General features: G+C 36.5%; 1 protein-coding gene across 2 annotated transcripts; it reads left to right on the top strand.

Annotated features, from left to right (window-relative positions):
- The first annotated feature begins 2,234 nt into the window (after positions 1 to 2,234).
- Positions 2,235 to 18,746, top strand: LOC121248923 (ferrochelatase-2, chloroplastic-like). Of its 2 annotated transcripts, XM_041147533.1 has the most exons (11): positions 2,238 to 2,430; positions 2,510 to 2,698; positions 4,019 to 4,340; positions 6,303 to 6,446; positions 7,886 to 7,987; positions 9,236 to 9,339; positions 9,432 to 9,558; positions 16,040 to 16,192; positions 17,052 to 17,152; positions 17,333 to 17,534; positions 18,334 to 18,746. In XM_041147533.1, the coding sequence occupies exons 2-11, from the start codon at positions 2,580 to 2,582 to the stop codon at positions 18,556 to 18,558; spliced, it is 1,599 nt and encodes a 532-aa protein (XP_041003467.1). In that variant the 5' UTR covers positions 2,238 to 2,430; positions 2,510 to 2,579; the 3' UTR covers positions 18,559 to 18,746. The 2 variants fall into 2 exon arrangements, with proteins under 2 accessions (XP_041003469.1, XP_041003467.1); XM_041147535.1 differs by lacking the exon at positions 17,333 to 17,534 and having other exon boundaries at positions 2,235 to 2,430; positions 18,334 to 18,508.
- The last annotated feature ends 34 nt before the right edge of the window (positions 18,747 to 18,780 follow it).

Here is an 18,780-nt window from a genome sequence, read left to right as displayed (position 1 = left end):
TCCAAGACAAGTAGACAGCACCCGGTGGTAAGAGAGTATCACTTGATTTAGGTACGGATTGGATAGTGAGATGAGATGATATGATTTTAGATGAAAGTTAAAATTTAAATAAAATATTGTTAAAATATTTTTTTTTAATATTTTTTTTGTTTTAGAATTTAAAAAAGTTGAATTTTTTATTATATTTTGTATAAAAATTTGAAAAAATTATAATGACTAGATGGGATAAAATATTTTTACTATTCAAACGGATTTGTGAATAATAGTAAAAAAATAATAAAAGAATATTCTATAAGGTATTCTCATGTATTCTATAAATAATAGTAAAAAAATAATTATAGAATATTGAAAAATAATAAATAATAATAAAAAGTAGATAAAAAATAATAATAAAATAATAAATAGCAGTAAGGTCTTTGAGAATACTATTCTAAACTAGGTAAATGCTCTCATTTACACTTCGTTAGGACTAAAGAGATTATCTAAGAATAATGCATATTCATTTTGTGCAAATGGAGTCCTCTTAAAGGCTGCTAATGTGTCACGTGTGGTTTAATAATCGAACCATTTCACTGTATTTCGTCGGTTTCAGCATGCAGAAAGTTCACTTAAGAGGACTCTATTTGCACTTGTGCAGTAAATTAGGCGTGAGGTTGCAAGAGTTGTGTCAGGGGAGTGAGAAATGACCCTTTGTACCATTGTTTGGAGAATAAATCTTTACAACCTTATCATATTTTACACTTTACATTTTTATTTTAAATTTTATTTTTTTTTCTTTTATCAAATATTTATTATATGAATAATAAATAGAAAATTTGAAATAATTTAAAAGAATAAACTCAAAAAAAATATTAAAAAATTTAAAAATTTAAAAAAATATGAAGTGAAGTATAGTAGAAGTTGTGTAACAAAACTCTTGTTTGGAATGCAGCAAGCACGCTCCTTTGGCCTTAATAAAATTTATTATTATATATTTAAATTTGTCTAAATGGGTTGCTAGCCTACCACTAGTCAAATGGTTTGATGACCATTATTTGCTATTATTAGGGGTGGGTCTAAGCCTACTGCTGGGAGCTCCCGCTAGACTTTCGCTAATGCATTCTGTATAATTTTTTTTATATGATTTTGTTAACATTTTTAAATATTTTTAAAAAAAAAATTATAATATTATTAAAAAAATACTCAATCACGAAGTAAATAAGAAAACTAAAAAAAAAAAAAATCCCAGCGGAAGCATAACTTTTTCCTATTATTATACAATTTGACTCTATCTCTCTCTCTAATGTATCATTTGCATTTAGTATAAGAGGAGTATTAGAATCATAAAAAGATTTTATAAAAGTAAAATACAAATTGACATAATTTTATATGATACGTTAGATCGATTTTTTAATAAAATTAGTTTAGTTAATAAAAAAAATTAAGATAAGATATGTAAAACTAAAATGGGTCTCGAGGGGCGTGAAAACACATAAGAACTCTTGAATGGAAATTGAAAGGAGATGTAACTCCAGTTCCTTCGGAAATCTATCTTCTTATTTTAGACGTAATTGTATTTGTATCTGATATGTTCATTTTTATGTTCAGAATCGCTTAGAAATATTTTTTCTATTTTAATATTTTGACTATGTTGTGTAATTCAATCTTTTTTTTTTTTTTTTGATTGGATCTAAATAATAGATTCATCAATTTAACACTTCTTCGAATAATTTTAAATTCACCTAAAAAAAGAGGAAATAAAAAATTATTGATTATGAGTCTATTTATTCTAATATATATATATATATATGTACATAGATATAATTTATTGTACATATATATCTTATCCACATAGTGGATCATTCAGGAACGATAAATTTTAACGTACTATATTAAGTCATGTTAGTTTATAAATATTTTGATGAGATGTATAAGTGGCTAAACCATTTCTTTTAGTACAAACATCCCTGGTATTTTTGTTAAATGGATGCTAAAGATTTAAGTGAAATAAAAGATATATGTCCTCGCATCAATACCTTTTGATTCTTTTTCCCATTTTCCCTTCTCTCTTTGTATTATTATCTAATATCTTCCTTTTTTTCCTTTTTTTTTTTTTTTGTTTTTTTGATAAAAAGATTATGTTTTCTCGAAAGTTTCTCTACGTATGTAATATTACTACGAAAATAGATAAGAGTTGGATAAAATGGCGTGGGCTTCTATTCATTTGTCTTTTGGTGGCCCTGCCCCGGATCACTTTCATTCATTCGTCTTTGGGTGGCCCTCTCTCGGCTAACCATCACTACGTAGTACAACTCCTGAACTACACACCATTTTCTAGTCTCTCTCTAGTCTCTGCGATAAAGCTAAAGGACAGCCGTAAACTTACTCATCCTTCATCTTTACTTTTCTCACATGCTCTTCCTCACGTACTTCTCGCTGCACCGTCTTTTGGTACGTCTTGTTTTTTTCCCCCCTCTTTTTTCTCTTTCTTTTCTGGGTTTTGATGTTGATGTTTGGTTTTGGGGTTTAGGTTCATTTGCGTGCTGGGTTTAGTGGGTGGATTTGAATAGAGGAGGATTACTAGTGGTACTTTTGTCAAGATGAATATGAAGGGCCTAATTCAGAGTCCCTCGTGTTCTTCTTCTCCTTCTTCTTCATCGTCTGCATTCCTCCGTCCTCCTTGCCGCGCCTATGCTTCTCGCAATTCTAAATTCCCAGTGTAAGATTCGGAAATCTTTTTTTTTTTCTCCTTTTTTTTTTTGCGGTTTACAAATATCTGTGCATGTATGCATCTAGATATATGATTCACTCGTAATGATTGTTTTTTTGATAAGAGATTCACTCATAATGATTGTTTCGTTTTCGTAATTTTATATGGCGGTTCTTTCTTTTGAATTTATAGTCATTTCTTTCTGGATTTATATTTATTTATTTTACAAGTTGTAGTAGTTTTGAATTTTTTGTACAGCCATTGATATATATTTCATTCGATTTTATTAGTTAGCGATTGATACATCAGTAGCTCTTAGCAGGAAACGAAGAAGAAAACAAACGTCCGTATCCATTAGTAACTAGCTATTATATCTAGAGCAATGTTACTAGCTTTTTCCTTTTTGTGAAATTTGGTTTCAATTTTCACCATCTTTGTGCAATGCATGCATCGGCATTTTTTTTTTGGTAAACAAAATTTTATTGATAATAGGAATAGCTAGCTAGCTACACGGGACATATACATGAGCATTGCCTATGCATGATAATCTAGTGATACAAGAAACTCATGAAATGTCAACCATTGATCCAAAAGCCCCAAGACTGTTGGATATTAATTTGGTTAAACTTTTAACCCTCAGGATTATAACATTCCACCATGCTTTCGAATCCAACGTCCACGGCGGCTCACTCTATCAACACTGACCTGATTGTAGCCCTTTCCCTTTTGGCGGCTTTACTCATCTATTAGTATTTAATGACTTAATACTATGCCCATACATAGTACCAAGACATTTTAATCTAGCCTATAGGTTGCTCCCTCCGTGACTTGAACTCGTGACATTGTCTCTGCTCTGATATCAATTGTTAAAGACCCAACTATTGATTTAAAAGCCCTAGAACTGTTGGATATTAATTTGGTTAAACCTTTAACCCTCAGGATCATAACAATGTCTTTGTATTGGAGCTGCAAGTCTTCCGCATAGTAATTCACCCTCCATGTAGATCACTAGATGCCGTTACTGTTATTCAAAATTACTGTTATTCTCTAACATCTTTCCTCTGTTTTTAATTTTCTCTCACATTATTCAGATTTCTGAAAATTAGTTTTATGAATGTTTCTTTAATTATTCCTATTCCCTATTGCATCATTGCGTTTCCTGGTGACATTATTAAAAGTAATGGTTTTACATTACTGCATTGTTGTAGCTAAATTCAGTTATAATTTCCAACTACAAAGCAAATGTTTTAATACCATATCTGAGAATTGATGTAGCATATAACAAATTATATATTTATTTTCTTATATATATATTTTTTACTTTCATAGGCTGTTGCCACAGGCAATATGTACCTCCCAAAGGATACATCATTGCTCTGGGGTCAATATGGAGGCTTATTCTCATCCTTCAAAGAATTACGTAGATGCAAGATTTTCTTCTGGATGGTCTGAAACAAAATATTTATTTTCAAAGAAATCCCTAAAGAAGTATTCGATTCCATTGGGAGCACTTGTGACCTCAAAAACTCAAGATGTCTCCAATGCACCTATTGTTGGTGATGATAAGATTGGAGTCTTGTTGCTGAACCTTGGAGGTCCCGAGACTCTTGAAGATGTGCAGCCTTTCTTGTTTAACCTTTTCGCTGACCCGGTAATGAGTTCTTGATTTTTCTTTAATTGTCTCAAATATTTCTTTATCCCCCAATTGTAAATTTGCAGCATTTATAATAATTTTTTTTTTTTTGGTTAATGTTTTGCCTTGAGCAAATGCTAATGGAAGGTTCAAAGCCAATTAAATTATTGACAATTATATTAAATTTGATTCATCAATTATTCTTTGTTAGATAGTTGATTACTAGATTTGGTTATCGATTTTTTTTTGTCTTCACAAATCATATTGGAAGACATGTATGTGGAATGGTTTTGTTTGCTGGGGAATAATATTTATTTTGAAAATTTTAAAAGAAATTCATGGTTCCTTTTTTATATTGAGGCTTCAGCTGTGTTGTTTAATGACTATGATAAGTGGGGTTTTGGATATTTCTGTATTTATGATTTAAGATAGCTATCACATGGTTGGTATCTTGGCTAAGCTTCATAACTTTGAACATTTTTATGGGCATGCCTTGCTATCATTCTCTCTCTCTCTCTCTCTCTCTCCCCCCCCCCCCCCCCCCCCCCCCCCCCCCCTCTCTCTCTCTCTCTCACATATAAGCTTATAATGGGCAACAAAGTTAATTACTATATTGGTCCCCTGGGTATGGTCTTTTTCGAAACTAGTCCTTATTGACGTGACAATGATCCATGTGGCAGCGCCATATACCATAGTGGTTCCTTTGTCCATGTTTAGATATGGATTATTTAAAAACACTGATGTGACACTAACTAGCCACATCAGATCCAATAAAAAGAGGACATGTTTCACAATTCAACCAACGCAGTATTCACGTAACCATCATCCACATTAATGCATCTTGACATATGGTAGCCTTGCTAGACATGCTAGCTATGCAACCATGTCATCAAGTTGGACACATCAGATTAATAAAAAAGAATAGAAAATGGTAACACACTTTTCCTACTTATCTCGTTTAGATCCAAAATTCCCAAATTGTATACCCTATGAATCCTGACACTGTGATTCGAATTGCTTGACTTAAAGACCCATAGACATCATGGTGGAGCACCAATCAGATTCATTTGTGCAACATTTCTTCATCCGTGTAGCATGCATCAAAGATATGATCATCTTCGTCCTTGGGGGCATGGAGGCCTCAAACAGTAGTGGCATTTTCAGCTATATTCATTTGAACATGCACAATCGCCTCCCAAGATTCTCTAAGGTCCATAAATACACCAACGGCGCTTGATGGCCATAGTGTCAAAATCGTTGTTACCACTATTGCCTTCAGCACCATGCCCTAAGGACAAGGACGATGACACCCCAATGGCATGCTGCTCAGATGAAGCCAATGGCATGTTCCACTGTGCTGATTATGTGGCTTCGAGTCAAGTAATTCGAATTGCACTATTAGGGTTTGTTGGGAATGCAATTTGAGAATTTTCGATTTAAAGAAGATAAGTGGGAATTGTTATTTGCCCACCTAGTTTTGTTTTTCTAATATTTTTTACTAATCTTACATGTTCGACTTGATGACGTGGCGACGTTGCTGGTATGTCTAGCAGAGTTGTTAGATGCATTGATGTGGTGATATGATGATGGGGATGCTAGTTTGGTTTTATAATGACTCGTGTCCTTTTATTGTGCTTGACATGGCTAGTTAGTGCCACATCAGCATTTTCTGCAATGAGTTAACAGAAATTAGACCTTGGGTTCACTTTGGTATATGGACATCATGACAGGGATTGTTGCGACTTTTTTAAACTGTAGGGACTGGTTTGAGACAAGGTCAAACCCCAAGGGCCAATGCAGTACTTTCCCCACAATTTAAACACATGGAATGGTAATAGCGAACAGTAACACCATGATTAGGCTGTGGGTTTTGAGTTTCATTATCAACTATAATTGATCGTCTTTTTTCTTATATTGGAGGTGGACATTCATTTTGCCATCAATGGTGCTGTATTCATTTGACTTCATGCTATCGGACAGGATATTATACGACTACCAAGGTTGTTTCGTTTTCTTCAAAAGCCCCTGGCACAATTCATATCTGTTCTCCGGGCTCCCAAGAGCAAAGAAGGCTATGCCTCAATCGGTGGTGGTTCTCCTCTTCGACGAATAACTGATGCGCAGGCATGACTTTCTGTTGACTTTGACTTGATTTTTTTCAGTTGCTAATATTATTTAGGTTTGATTTGGATAGTGAGTTGAGATGAGATGAGTTGACATGGTTTGTAAATAGTAGTGAGATATTTGAGTTGAGATGAGATGAGTTAGAAATTGTTTGAGTTAAAATTTTTATGGGGCTTTGGGAAAGAAGAGAGAAAAAGTTAATTAAAAATATTATAAAGTTATAATATTGTTAGACTATAAGTTTTTAATATAATTTTTGTTTTGGGATTTGAAAAAGTTGAATTGTTTTTTGTGTTTTGTTTGGAAGTTTGGAAAAGTTGTAATAATTAGGTAATGATTAGATGAAAAAGTTGAAGATTTGAAATTGAAAAGTGTTTGTGTTTGTGGTGTTTGGATATTGAGATGAGATGAGATGGAAGCATTTCTCTATCCAAACCAGGCTTTAATCTTCTTATTTCTAGAGCTTATTCATTTATTTTAGTTTATACATGAGCTTAGTTATTGTGGTTCATTTATTAAGTGTATTGTGGTTTCACTAATCAATAGTTGTAACAAAAGAAAATGTTAAGATGATTCATAAAACTTTTGTATTTCCTGCCAAAATTATATATATATATTTTTTGCTGATTTGATCACTTCAAATCCTAGTTTGTTTCTACTTTGTTCTTCCCTTTAAGTTGTGGAAAAATATTTTCTGCTCCCTTTCTCGTGATACTTCTAATGGATGCCTGAAAACATCATCCAGTAGAGATTAATACTGTGATGCATGGTGATCTCTGGTGGGTCTTAAATATTATTCAAAATAGCAGTTCTAGCATGGGCTCTTTTCAGGCTTTAGTACGAACTCTCTGGTTATGTGATGTCAAGATAAACTGGAATGCAACCCAAATATGTTGATTGTGGGTGTTAAATGTATCATCTCTTTTGCTCATTTTACTTCGACAGCGAGAACCTAGATAGTTTTGGAGTATCTCATATGACTTTTGGCTTTAACTTTCAAATTATTCAGCAAAGTAAATTTTTTCTCAGATCTGGATTCAGGCATAGCAGTTTATTAAAGCTATTGAACTTGCAAAAGATCATAGAAATTTACCAGTTTATACTTATTGCAAAACTTCAAAATTTGAAAATTTTCATGTTGAATGAAGTATCATCATATTGGGATTATAGTAAACAATAGATGTGGGAAACTCAGGTGTTTTTGTTTACAGCTTGATTATTTATTTTTATTTTTACATGTTTTCTATAAGTACTCTTCTCATTTTTAAATGTTTTATTGTCTCTCTCAAAATGTAATTAACATTTTATGTTGGCTATGTTTGGAAAGGATTTTTTACGCTACATTCATGTATTTATACTATCTGGCTCTTAAAAACTTCTTTTGCCTGAAATTTGAGCTTATCCCTGCCTATTCAATTGCTATCCTTCTATATGTTCAGGCTAAAGAGTTGATGAAGTTCCTTTGGGAAAAGAATGTCCCAGCCAAGGTGTATGTTGGTATGCGTTATTGGCATCCATTCACTGAAGAAGCTATTGAGCAGGTATCTGGTGGGCTCTTAAGATGCTACCATTGGTGGATGTTTTTTCATGCTATTCTTTTACTAATTTTGATTCATAATAAGCTTCTATCTTTGCTATTTGTTTTAGAAGATAATGCTGAATAATTGATCTTCTTCTGACGATGTTGATGGTCAAAGGCTTTTTTTTCTTTTAATTCAACTGGAGCTAAAGAGACTAACGCTTATGTGTGCTTTTAATTTTATATATATCTAATTACTAACACATTGTTTTTACTTATAAAAAAAATGACTAGTACATTGTTTCAATTTTTTGCAACGCCTGTCTTTCATATTTGTTCTTTGATAATATTGTTAAAAAGTAAATGTGGATTACTTTCAGAAATAACAACTTCGGTCTGTGGATTACTTGGTAAGTGAAACAACGAGTCACTTTGATCTTTACCATTCAATTCTGTTGTGTGGTATTTTTGGCTTGGGTGCTGCTTATTGGTTTAGAAGTTATAACTCAAATGTAAATTTGTCTTTTTAACTTTTCTTGAGGGGAAGGGTTGTTTTGTTATATAACCGCACATTCTTCACATTGAATGCTGGTAATCGGCCACATGAATCTTGCTTTACCACTGTAAGTGATTTAGAGTGCAATATTCAGTATTACCGAAAGTTGCATCATGTGTGTAAGCTTGTGTTTAGTAAAAAAGTGTTTTTGCAAATAGGTGGTATGATACTAATCTGGCGAAATGTTAAAAAATTGTTGGAATTATAAGTAATTTAATTTCACTAAAAAGCTCAAAATGTGTATCCCAAGTGCACAGGTTGTATGCAAGAGAGATACCTACTAGAAAGAATGTTTGTCGGGAAAAAAAATGGAAGGGAAGGTTTGGGAGTTGGGATGCGAGTTATGAACTGTGGTGAGTGGTATGTTGGTCCCATTTTCAATTGAGTTGTTCTGGTGAGTGGCGAGCAATTAATTAGTGACCCATTCTTCTCCTTGGTTTTATAGGTTGCACTCTTGCTGAAGCTGTTAATGAAAATATCAATATTTAATCTTTCAATATTGAGTTTGCTTGGGAAATAAGTTGATATATCTGGTACTTTTCTTTCTCGAATATAATAACAACTAAATTTGTCGATTGTTTTAGTGGATTCACCCCAAGCCTACTACTTTCATTATCAAGGTTTCAGTCGATACTATCTTTGTATACATAAACTTGCTGTAGGGTTGAAAATGTGGATCTGGCTACTGATATTCTTTTCAAAATAATTTTGTAGATAAAAAGAGATGGAATTACAAAGCTTGTTGTCCTTCCACTTTATCCACAATTTTCAATATCAACCAGTGGTTCTAGCCTTCGACTCTTGGAGAGTATATTCCGGTGATTGCCAAGCACGTGATGCTATTATGTTATGCTTATTCAAAAGCATAATTTAATATCGTTAATCTGACAATAATTAATTGGTTCATCAGGGAGGATGAATATTTAGTCAACATGCAGCACACAGTAATACCTTCATGGTACCAGCGTGAAGGGTACATAAAGGCCATGGCAGATTTGATTGAAAAGGAGTTGAGAAATTTTGACTTCTCTGAACAGGTAGTGCATCTTTAAATGTTTTCAATTTCTTTCTTATTTGTTGAATTTGGTCTTATTCTTTCTTCTTCGAATTATCGATTTAATTTGAGGTGCTCCAGAACATGTGCAAATTCTTTTTTGATAGCTCGAACATGTGCAAATTCTCGATTCATGGTTTATCACGTTTGGATTTTTTTATTTACCTGAAATCTTGTTATTTGTAAACAATATGTCATTATTTTTTTTTTATAAGTAAACGATTGTATTAATAATAATAAGCTTAGCCCAAGTACACAAGAAGGTATACACGAGTTAATGCCTATCTAGGAAGAAGAAAAAGAAACAAGAAAGTCATGAATGCCAAGGCCATTAAAATCTACAGCTATGGCCTATAAAAATAATGTTCTAACAAAAAGTGATCTAAGTTCCTCTATTGAGTGTTCTTTGTCTTCAAACATCCAGTCATTCTCTCCTTCCATAGGCACCACAAGATGCAAATATGCACCATTTTCCACACAGCTGTGATTTGGGGGGCTCCTCTTAGATTTGTCCAGCTAGCCAAGAACTCAACCATTGTGGCAAGCATGACCCAAGCTAGCTCTAACTTGTGGACACCTCATCCAATAGCTCCAAACTCGCATTGCAATAAAAGATGATCCACAGTCTCACCACTTTTCTTACACATGTAGCACCAGTCTACTATGATCACCCTTTGTTTCTGTAAGTTGTCCATTGTCAAAATCTTACTCAAGGAAGCTGACCAAACAAAAAATGCCGCTTTAGGAGGCGCCCTATTTCGCCAAATCTTCTTCCATGGGAATTGATTGTCTTGTGATTGTGTGAGAGACTTATAAAAAGAACGAACCGAGAACATGCCTTTACCTGTTGGTATCCACCACAACTTGTCAACTCCTTGAATGTTCGGTCTCATGGAGTATAAAAGACGAAAAAAATCCTCAAAGCTACCAATTTGCCAATCTTGGGCAGCCCTACTAGAGTTCACGTTCCATTGGACTTGATCCCCAGATAGCACCATAACATCAGCCACTGAAGCTTATTTTTCACAAGCAATCATGAAAACTGAAGGGAATAAATCCTTAAGGGCGTTATCCCCACACCCATAGGTCACTCCAGAATTTAATTCTAGAACCATCTCCCAACATAAGTCTAGTGTGACGAGTTAAAACCCCCCACCCTCATCTAATATGCTTCCAAACTCCCACTCCATAAGCCCCCCCCACCACCCCAACACACCTCCATATTTAAGGTCTATCTCCGACTTCCATAGAGTTTCCGGTTCCATAGTGCATCTCCACAACCAATTCCCAAGTAAAGCCCTATTAAAGATCTTCATATTTCTAATTCCCAACCCACCAGAAGAAATTTGAGAGCATACTTTATCCCACTTGACCAGGTGGAATTTAAATTCATCCCCCATACCACTCCAAAGGAAATCACGATACAATTTTTCAATCCGAGTCACTACATTTACTAGAATGGGGAATAGAGATAGAAAGTACGTTGGTAAATTGGACAGAGTGCTTTTGATTAAGGTGATTAGACTACCTTTCGACAAGTACAATCTCTTCCAACCAGTTAATCTACGTTCAATCTTCTTAATCATTGTATCCCAAATCGATTTAGCCCATGATGCTGCCCCCAACGGAAGACCAAGGTAATTCATGGAAAGAGAGGAAACCTTACATCCAATAATGTTAGCCAACTATCGGATATTGCAAACATTATCAACTGGCACCAACTTTGATTTGTCGAAATTCACTTTCAGACCAGATGTCGCTTCAAAACAAAGTAAGAGAACCCTTAATGCTCACATCTAGTTTTGTTATGCCTCACAAAAAATAATGTATCATCTACAAACAATAGGTGAGAAATGTTAAGAATACCCCTATTGGGGTCACCAACCAAGAAACCAGTCACAAAACCACTATTAACCAAAGCCAATATCATTTTGCTAAGCGCCTCCATAACTATGACAAATAAAGTGGAGACAAATAATCCCCTTGTCTTAGGCCTCTCAAGCTGTTGAAGAAGTCAACTGGGCTGCCATTTACTAACATTGAAAACTTCACCGTTGAGATACACCATTTGATCCACGAACACCATCTCTCCCTAAAACCACATCTCCCAAGCAAGTAAATTTAGAAGTCCCAATTCACATAAGCATAAGCTTTCTCCATATCCAATTTACATAAGATCCCTTATTGCTGGATTTTATTCGACTATCGAGGCATTCATGGGAACTGAATCCAGAATTTTCCTATCCCTTACAAAAATGTTTTGGGGTTTCGAAATAATCTTTCCCAACACCTCCCCTAGACGATTTGCAAGCACCTTGGATATGATTTTATGCACCCCATTTACAAGGCTAATGGGTCGATAATCTTTCACTTTTGTTGCCCCAAGTTTCTTAGGAATAAGTGCAATAAAAGTTGCATTTAGGCTTTTTTCAAATTTTCCAACCGAAAAAATTCCTGAAACACCGTCATTAAATCCTCCTTCACCACATCCCAACATGTTTGAAAGAAATCCATAGAGAAGCCATCAGGACCAGGTGCTTTATCTTTAACCATTTTCCTCACCACCCCATGAACCTCCACCTCCTCAAAGGGTCTTTCCAACCGCGGAACACTTTGTGGCTCAATGGACTCAAAGGCTAGTCCATCAAGCTTTGGCTACCATCCCACTTGTTCAATAAGTGTTCAAAAAAATCAACAACATGCTCTCGAATCACAAGAGTCTCTGTACAAGCTACGCCATCTATATTCAGCATTTCAATGGTGTTAGTCCTCCTTTGAGAGTTTGTCACTCTATGTAAGAACCTCGTATTTCGATCGCCTTCTTTCAACCACAATGCTCTGGATTTTTGGTGCCAAAAGATCTCCTCCAATAATATAACCCTCTCTAATTCTGACACTAATTATGCATCTGAGATAACTCTTCCAAGGAAAGGACTCAGCCCTCCTGTATCCTTTCTAATTCTTGTATCTCTCCCAACATAGACTCCTTCCAGTCACCTATATCACCAAAGAATTGAATATTCCAAAGCTTTAAATCTCGGTTCAATGCTTTAAGTTTACCTGCCAAAATGAAACTAGGAGTGCCATGTATCTGATATGAGGACCATCATTGCCTAATCTTGTCCACAAAGCCTTCAGTTTTCAGCCATATATATATTTGAATTTAAAATACTGGCGCCTTCCTTGAATCCCACCAAAATCCAATAAGATAGAAAAATGATCCAAACAAATGCAAGGAAGCCTCTTTTGGCATAGATCTGGATAGTGGCTTTCCCACTCCGACGAGACTAAAAATTTGTCCAGTGTAGACCACGTATGGTGATTTGACCGTGTAAATGCTCCACCAATGAGAGGAAGATCCACTAATCCCAAGTCGAGAACACACTCCAAAAATTCTATCATTGCAAGTCGCATCCTACTTTCTCTTGATCGTTCGCTTGGAAACCTTATAACATTAAAATCACCGCCTATTGCACCATGGTGTGTCCCACCAACTATGAACTCCTGTTATTTCCTCCCATAGAAGTCTTCTATTGCTATCTAGGTTCGGCTCATATGCCAGCAAATGCCCACAAAAAATTATCTTCCACATTCTTGAAGTAACAGGCCACTAAGTACTGCCCAATGAATTACTCCATTTTCTCTACCACTCTTCTATCCCACATAATTAATATACCTCCCGAAGCTCCATCAGATGCTAAGTAAGCCCAATCCACATAGGTACAACTCCATAAACTTCGAACAATTTTTCTTGTAATAAGTTTCAGCTTAGTCTCTTGTAAACGCACAGTGTCTGCCTTCCACTCACGAAGAAAGTTTTTCACCTGAAGACACTTATTAGCCTCGTTGAGCCCTCGGACATTCCAAGAAATAATTTTGGGTTTCATAAAGACGATGCTATTCCCTTCCCTTTGGTTCTTTCTCTGCTTGAGCCTTCATAGTTTAGAGACCAAGTTAGTCTCTTGAGCTCCTTCTGTTTTTTAGAACTTGATTTCTTTTGCTGAACATGCCCATCTTCAATGGCTATGAGCAAAGCCATAAATTGTTTTTTAAAGCCCTCACATTCAATTCCCACACAACGTTATATTTCCTTTGTCTTGTGTAAAACCCAATCAGAGACACTATACTGACCTGGCAGAAAGCAGCTTAGGGGTACTAGCTCCCAAACCATTCTATCACGTTCCTGGGTGTCCATTATGACTGCAACGACACCCCCATTTCTTCCTCAACACAGTTGGACCTACCACCCCACTTAGAGGGGTCCGTTATAGGCACTAACATCTGAGAAAGCCTCTCTAAAACCTCGTGTTCTCTGCTTCAATAAACAATGTACGGGCCACTTCCAGATGCTGTGACACCTTCATCGGTGGGGAAACCACCTGGGTCTCGAGAGGAGACTTGCCCTTGCTGTTTGTCGGCCATGTCTGGTCTAGTTGGGCCTGGGATCCGACCAACGATATCCATTTTGGGCTTTTCCGCCAACACCTCTCTCTCTTTCTATCAAGTCCGTCATCTGCGCCTTTTGTCGACGGTTCTGTGGCTATGGTCTTGTCTGTCGGGACCTTTGTTGGCGAGGTCAGGAGCCTCCCACCGGTAGAAGGCCGGAGCCACGTCCCCACATCTCACTATCCACATAGGCTGAACACCCACGTGGACTTCCCTTTGTTTTCTTCCATGGGCTAAAGCCCAGATCATGGGCCCTTTATTATCTTTGGGCCACCAGCACTTTCATGTTCTTTTGACGAACCTGCTACCCGAGGCCCATCAGACCTTGCCAGGTCCCTTGGTTGCTTATTACTCCCCACGAGTTGAGGCCCAGCTTTCTTGCCTACACCCATCTATTTCTTAGGCTCAATATCATTCCTAGGTGCAAAGCCCAAGCCCGTAGCCTTATCCTCCTCAACACAGCGTATTAGAGTAGCCACTTTCTCCTGCAGATCTGTCAGCTGGGATTGCATGCCCTTTAGAGTATTGTGCACGCCATCGTTTGCCTAAGTGACAACGGGCCTGCCACTGCCTCCCTTCTAGTGCACCCAGTCTGATCTTGTAGTGTGTCGGGCCATGTCCGCTCTTTGACCTTGTAGGCATCTCAATGTGGTTTGCTGTTGAGTCCTACCACCACCGGCCCTGCCACACGAATATTGCACTCGGGACTGCATCGGCGCCATCGTCTGCACCAAGGCCTCCTTGTACGACCGACTTTATGTTTTACTCCCCATCCCCGACAGTTTCTGTGATACTTCGCCCGAGTTACAAAACACGATCCCCTCCCCCGAAATGGCCTCCCTCAATGCATTTGCCATCCTCCTCCACCTCGTCCCCTCCATGTCTTCCAGTACAAAGATAAAATTTCGCCTTCCACCCCCACCATATTCTACTAACGCCATGAAACGGCTATTGACATTTGAACACCTCTGTGCAATGAAGCTCTTGGTACCCTCCCTTGATGTGGTATAAAAATCCTTCGTCCCCCCTTCAAACACTCTAATTCTTTAGCAAACTATTGCACCTTAACCATCCCAAGTCTCACTTCCTTAACTATCTTCTAGCTACTTTCTGTAATGAGCAAGGAGCTTCCTTCCTTCCTCGAACCGAATGTTTTTTATTCTATATCTAAATTTCTTCTGTACCCCATCCTACTCCGCAACCCCTACAACTCACTGCTCAATCGTCGTGATCTAACCGCTTAATCCCACCCGGCCTCATCGGAGTTTTTGGTTGTACAGAAAACTTTGGTTGTACGGACATAATTATATATATGTCATTATTATACGGCAATTGTGGGGCAATGTTCCTAACTCCTAAGCTAGTTTCTTATCCTTCTTGTTTTGAACATTTATTTACTTGGTAAAAAACAGATGTATATTATTGCAGTCCTCAACGAAGCCAGAAACTCTTGTATGCGTCTACTAGACTTGAGATGCTTTTTCTTGCATTGTGCTATTGCTAGACAGCTTTGATTATTAGTTTTCTTTCTATTTAGGATTTCTTGGGTTATACCTGATTCAATGGGGGGAGCTTTTAGTGTGTTGAGAGGCAGCTCCAAAAGAAATAGTGAATGTTGCGCCTTTATGCTTGACAGGGAGTACTTAGAGCGAAATAAATGCTTGGAATTTTGGTTGGTGGACCTGAAATCTCATTGCTTAAAACTGACATCATTGTTTTTGAGATTAATTTTCAATTGGATGAGAGTGGTGGAGCATTTTGTTTCTTCATCTTTTTTTGGATCGTTTATTTCTCTCTCTCTCTCTCGCCTCCATCTCATTTTGCTGTCAGTTGACTTCATGTGTACCTGGGTTATCTCCTTTATACTTCTATAATCTGCATATCGAGCTCATGCTTATTCTTTTTAGCTCCTTCAGAAGCTTCTCTCTTTTTTACATCAAAGCTACAAGCTTTAAATGTTACTTTGTCGTATCATTCTGGTACAATGTCACCCAGTATAATTGAGAATGGCATAGTAGGTTATGATATTCTTTAGTGCGCATGGGGTGCCACTTGCATATGTTGAAGAAGCTGGTGATCCATACAAGGCAGAGATGGAGGAATGTGTGGATTTGATAATTGAAGAATTAGAAAAGAGGAAGATAAATAATGCTTACACTCTTGCTTATCAGGTACTTCGTGATTTTATATTGCTTTTGTACTCCCATCTTTGTATTTCCTTATTATTAGCAGAGAATAACAGTGTCCAATCTTATGCTTATGGATAATGGTGGACTTTGAACTCTAACACGGACTCTAAACCCATGGCGTGGCCACTGTTGGCTACCCCAGGCCACCCACGGGGTGACCAGCAAGACCCTTATCATGCCGATGGTGGCCACCCCTTGAGAACCTGATTTGGGTACAATGTCACCCTTTTTTATTTTAAGTTTTTTTTTTTTTTTTTGTAATTTTATTTTATCAAGTTTTATTTTTTTTTTTATTTGGTGCAGTCTTTTAAGTATAATCTTTCTTATTTTGTGTATTTTTTCTAATCATAGTTGATTCATTAAATGTTGTAATTTTTATTTTATTTTTTAATGTTTTCTTTATTTTTATGACTTTAATATTTTTGGTTGAGGTGGCTTGCTGAATGGACATTATTTAATTATTTGAAAGCTTACCGTTCTTTTGTGACACTTATTCGTATGTGATTGGTTGTGACATGGCAAGTAAATGTCATTTTAGTTATTTCCATCAATGAAATTAACAGAGCTTAGATAGAGGGACCATTTTGATATGTATGAATTACACCATCAATACTTATTAAAAAAACGTATCACATTAACTGTTTATGGCCGATCTTTCATTGAATGTTGATTTTTTTTAAAGCTTATCTTCATAATGAAATTCTTTGTCATTTGAATTGATGATCGTACTTAGGAGCCTTTTTATTGTCTAATGAACAATGTAAGTTGTTTTATTTGGTGTCTTTTTGCATGTAACCCATGATACCATTGTGAACTCATTACATAGTAAATGTTCTTGCAGAGCAGAGTTGGACCTGTGGAATGGTTGAAACCCTATACGGATGAGACAATAATTGAACTTGGGCAAAAAGGAGTGAAACGTTTGTTGGCAGTCCCTATCAGGTAATGCGTGTCATTTGCCTTACTTTCAATACCTCGTGCTTCCTGTTGGTCTATCCTTAATTCTCTGTGTGTGTGTGTTTGTGTCTCTCTCTCTCTCTCTCTTTCTCAAGCACAACACTCACGAAAACACCACATATGTTTGGAATACATTTAATAAAAACTTGTATGCTTGATTCACAGTTTTGTCAGTGAACACATTGAAACTCTAGAAGAAATTGACGTTGAGTATAAAGAATTAGCTCTAAAGTCTGGTATAGAAAAATGGGGGCGTGTTCCTGCCCTAGGTTGTGAACCAACCTTCATTTCAGATTTGGCTGATGCTGTGATTGAGAGTCTCCCATACGTTGGAGCCATGGCAGTCTCAAACCTCGAAGCTCGACAGGTACCTTTATATTGGAGTTGAATCAATATGCCATACGCAATTGAACATTTCTGTTTGGAATGGATACTGATGCAATAAATTTGGATAGAGTACTCTAGGGCATCTAGTGAGAGCAAATGATGCTATAAGTGACTTGTCAAGTCTACGGAGCTTTGCATTTTGTACTGGCCCTTGCAATTGATCTTCTATTAGAATGATTTGTCTGTTGTCAAAGATCTGCTTTATTTTAGATGGTAGTTATGTGTCTTCAAAGATCTATTCCATATGAAGATAGTTACTTTATTTGAAATAAAAGCACATGTTCTTGAGAGTCTTTTCCTATTTATGAAGCTAGAAAAAAATCAAAGTGGAAGTTCTCTGTCTGCGTAGACAAGTGTTAGGTAGAGAAGCGTTGTGAGCAGGCCATATAAATATGAACCTTATGTTCAATGGCTTGTGTGCGTGAATAGCAATTGCTGTACATTTTGATAGGTATTTACAAACATTCAATTGATAGTAATTGAATCATTATTAGATTTGTTCTCTGCCGAAAGCTTTTACATGTTCCTGGGGCCTAAGATTCTGGGTCAGTACCAGCAGGGAAGGTTGATGTTCAAGCTTTTCTGCTTTGTTTGGTTTACTTTCATAATTATTGATTGTGCATAAAATTCAAATTTGTCTTCTTAAGCATTTATGAACTTTGTCAGTTCTGAAACTTGGTGAAGCCTTGAGTCTAGAACTTTGCTTTTCAAGGTAAAAAAAAAATCCAGATTAATTTTCTTGGAATGGAAGTCTGATCCAAGGTTTGGATTTTTTGCAGTCTTTGGTTCCCCTTGGCAGCGTAGAAGAATTATTGGCAGCATATGATTCACAACGCAGGGAGCTACCAGCACCGGTTACAGTGTGGGAATGGGGTTGGACAAAAAGTGCCGAAACTTGGAACGGAAGGGCAGCTATGCTGGCAGTGCTTGTTCTATTGGTCCTAGAAGTCACCACTGGGGAGGGTTTTCTACACCAGTGGGGCATATTGCCGCTGTTTCGGTGAATCTCTCCCTCTTCCTTCATGGAAATTAATGGAGCCACTTGTAAATTTTGTTTATGCATACTATCAGCATCTTCCATACATGTATCACATTTGGCTCTTGCAGCATGGACACCGATATGAATAAAATGTTACATAAAAATATGTATCATAGTGATTTTGGTTTGTATGCATGCAGACTGTTCCTTGAATGTATGTTGTAAAGTTTTTTGCTTTGTTTTTTTC

The sequence above is a fragment of the Juglans microcarpa x Juglans regia genome, chromosome 2D (assembly GCF_004785595.1).
Source record: "Juglans microcarpa x Juglans regia isolate MS1-56 chromosome 2D, Jm3101_v1.0, whole genome shotgun sequence".
NCBI classification, from domain to species: Eukaryota; Viridiplantae; Streptophyta; class Magnoliopsida; order Fagales; family Juglandaceae; genus Juglans; species Juglans microcarpa x Juglans regia.
The sequence above is the reverse complement of the archived record's forward strand: the minus strand, read 5'-3'. Positions and strand labels throughout refer to the sequence as shown.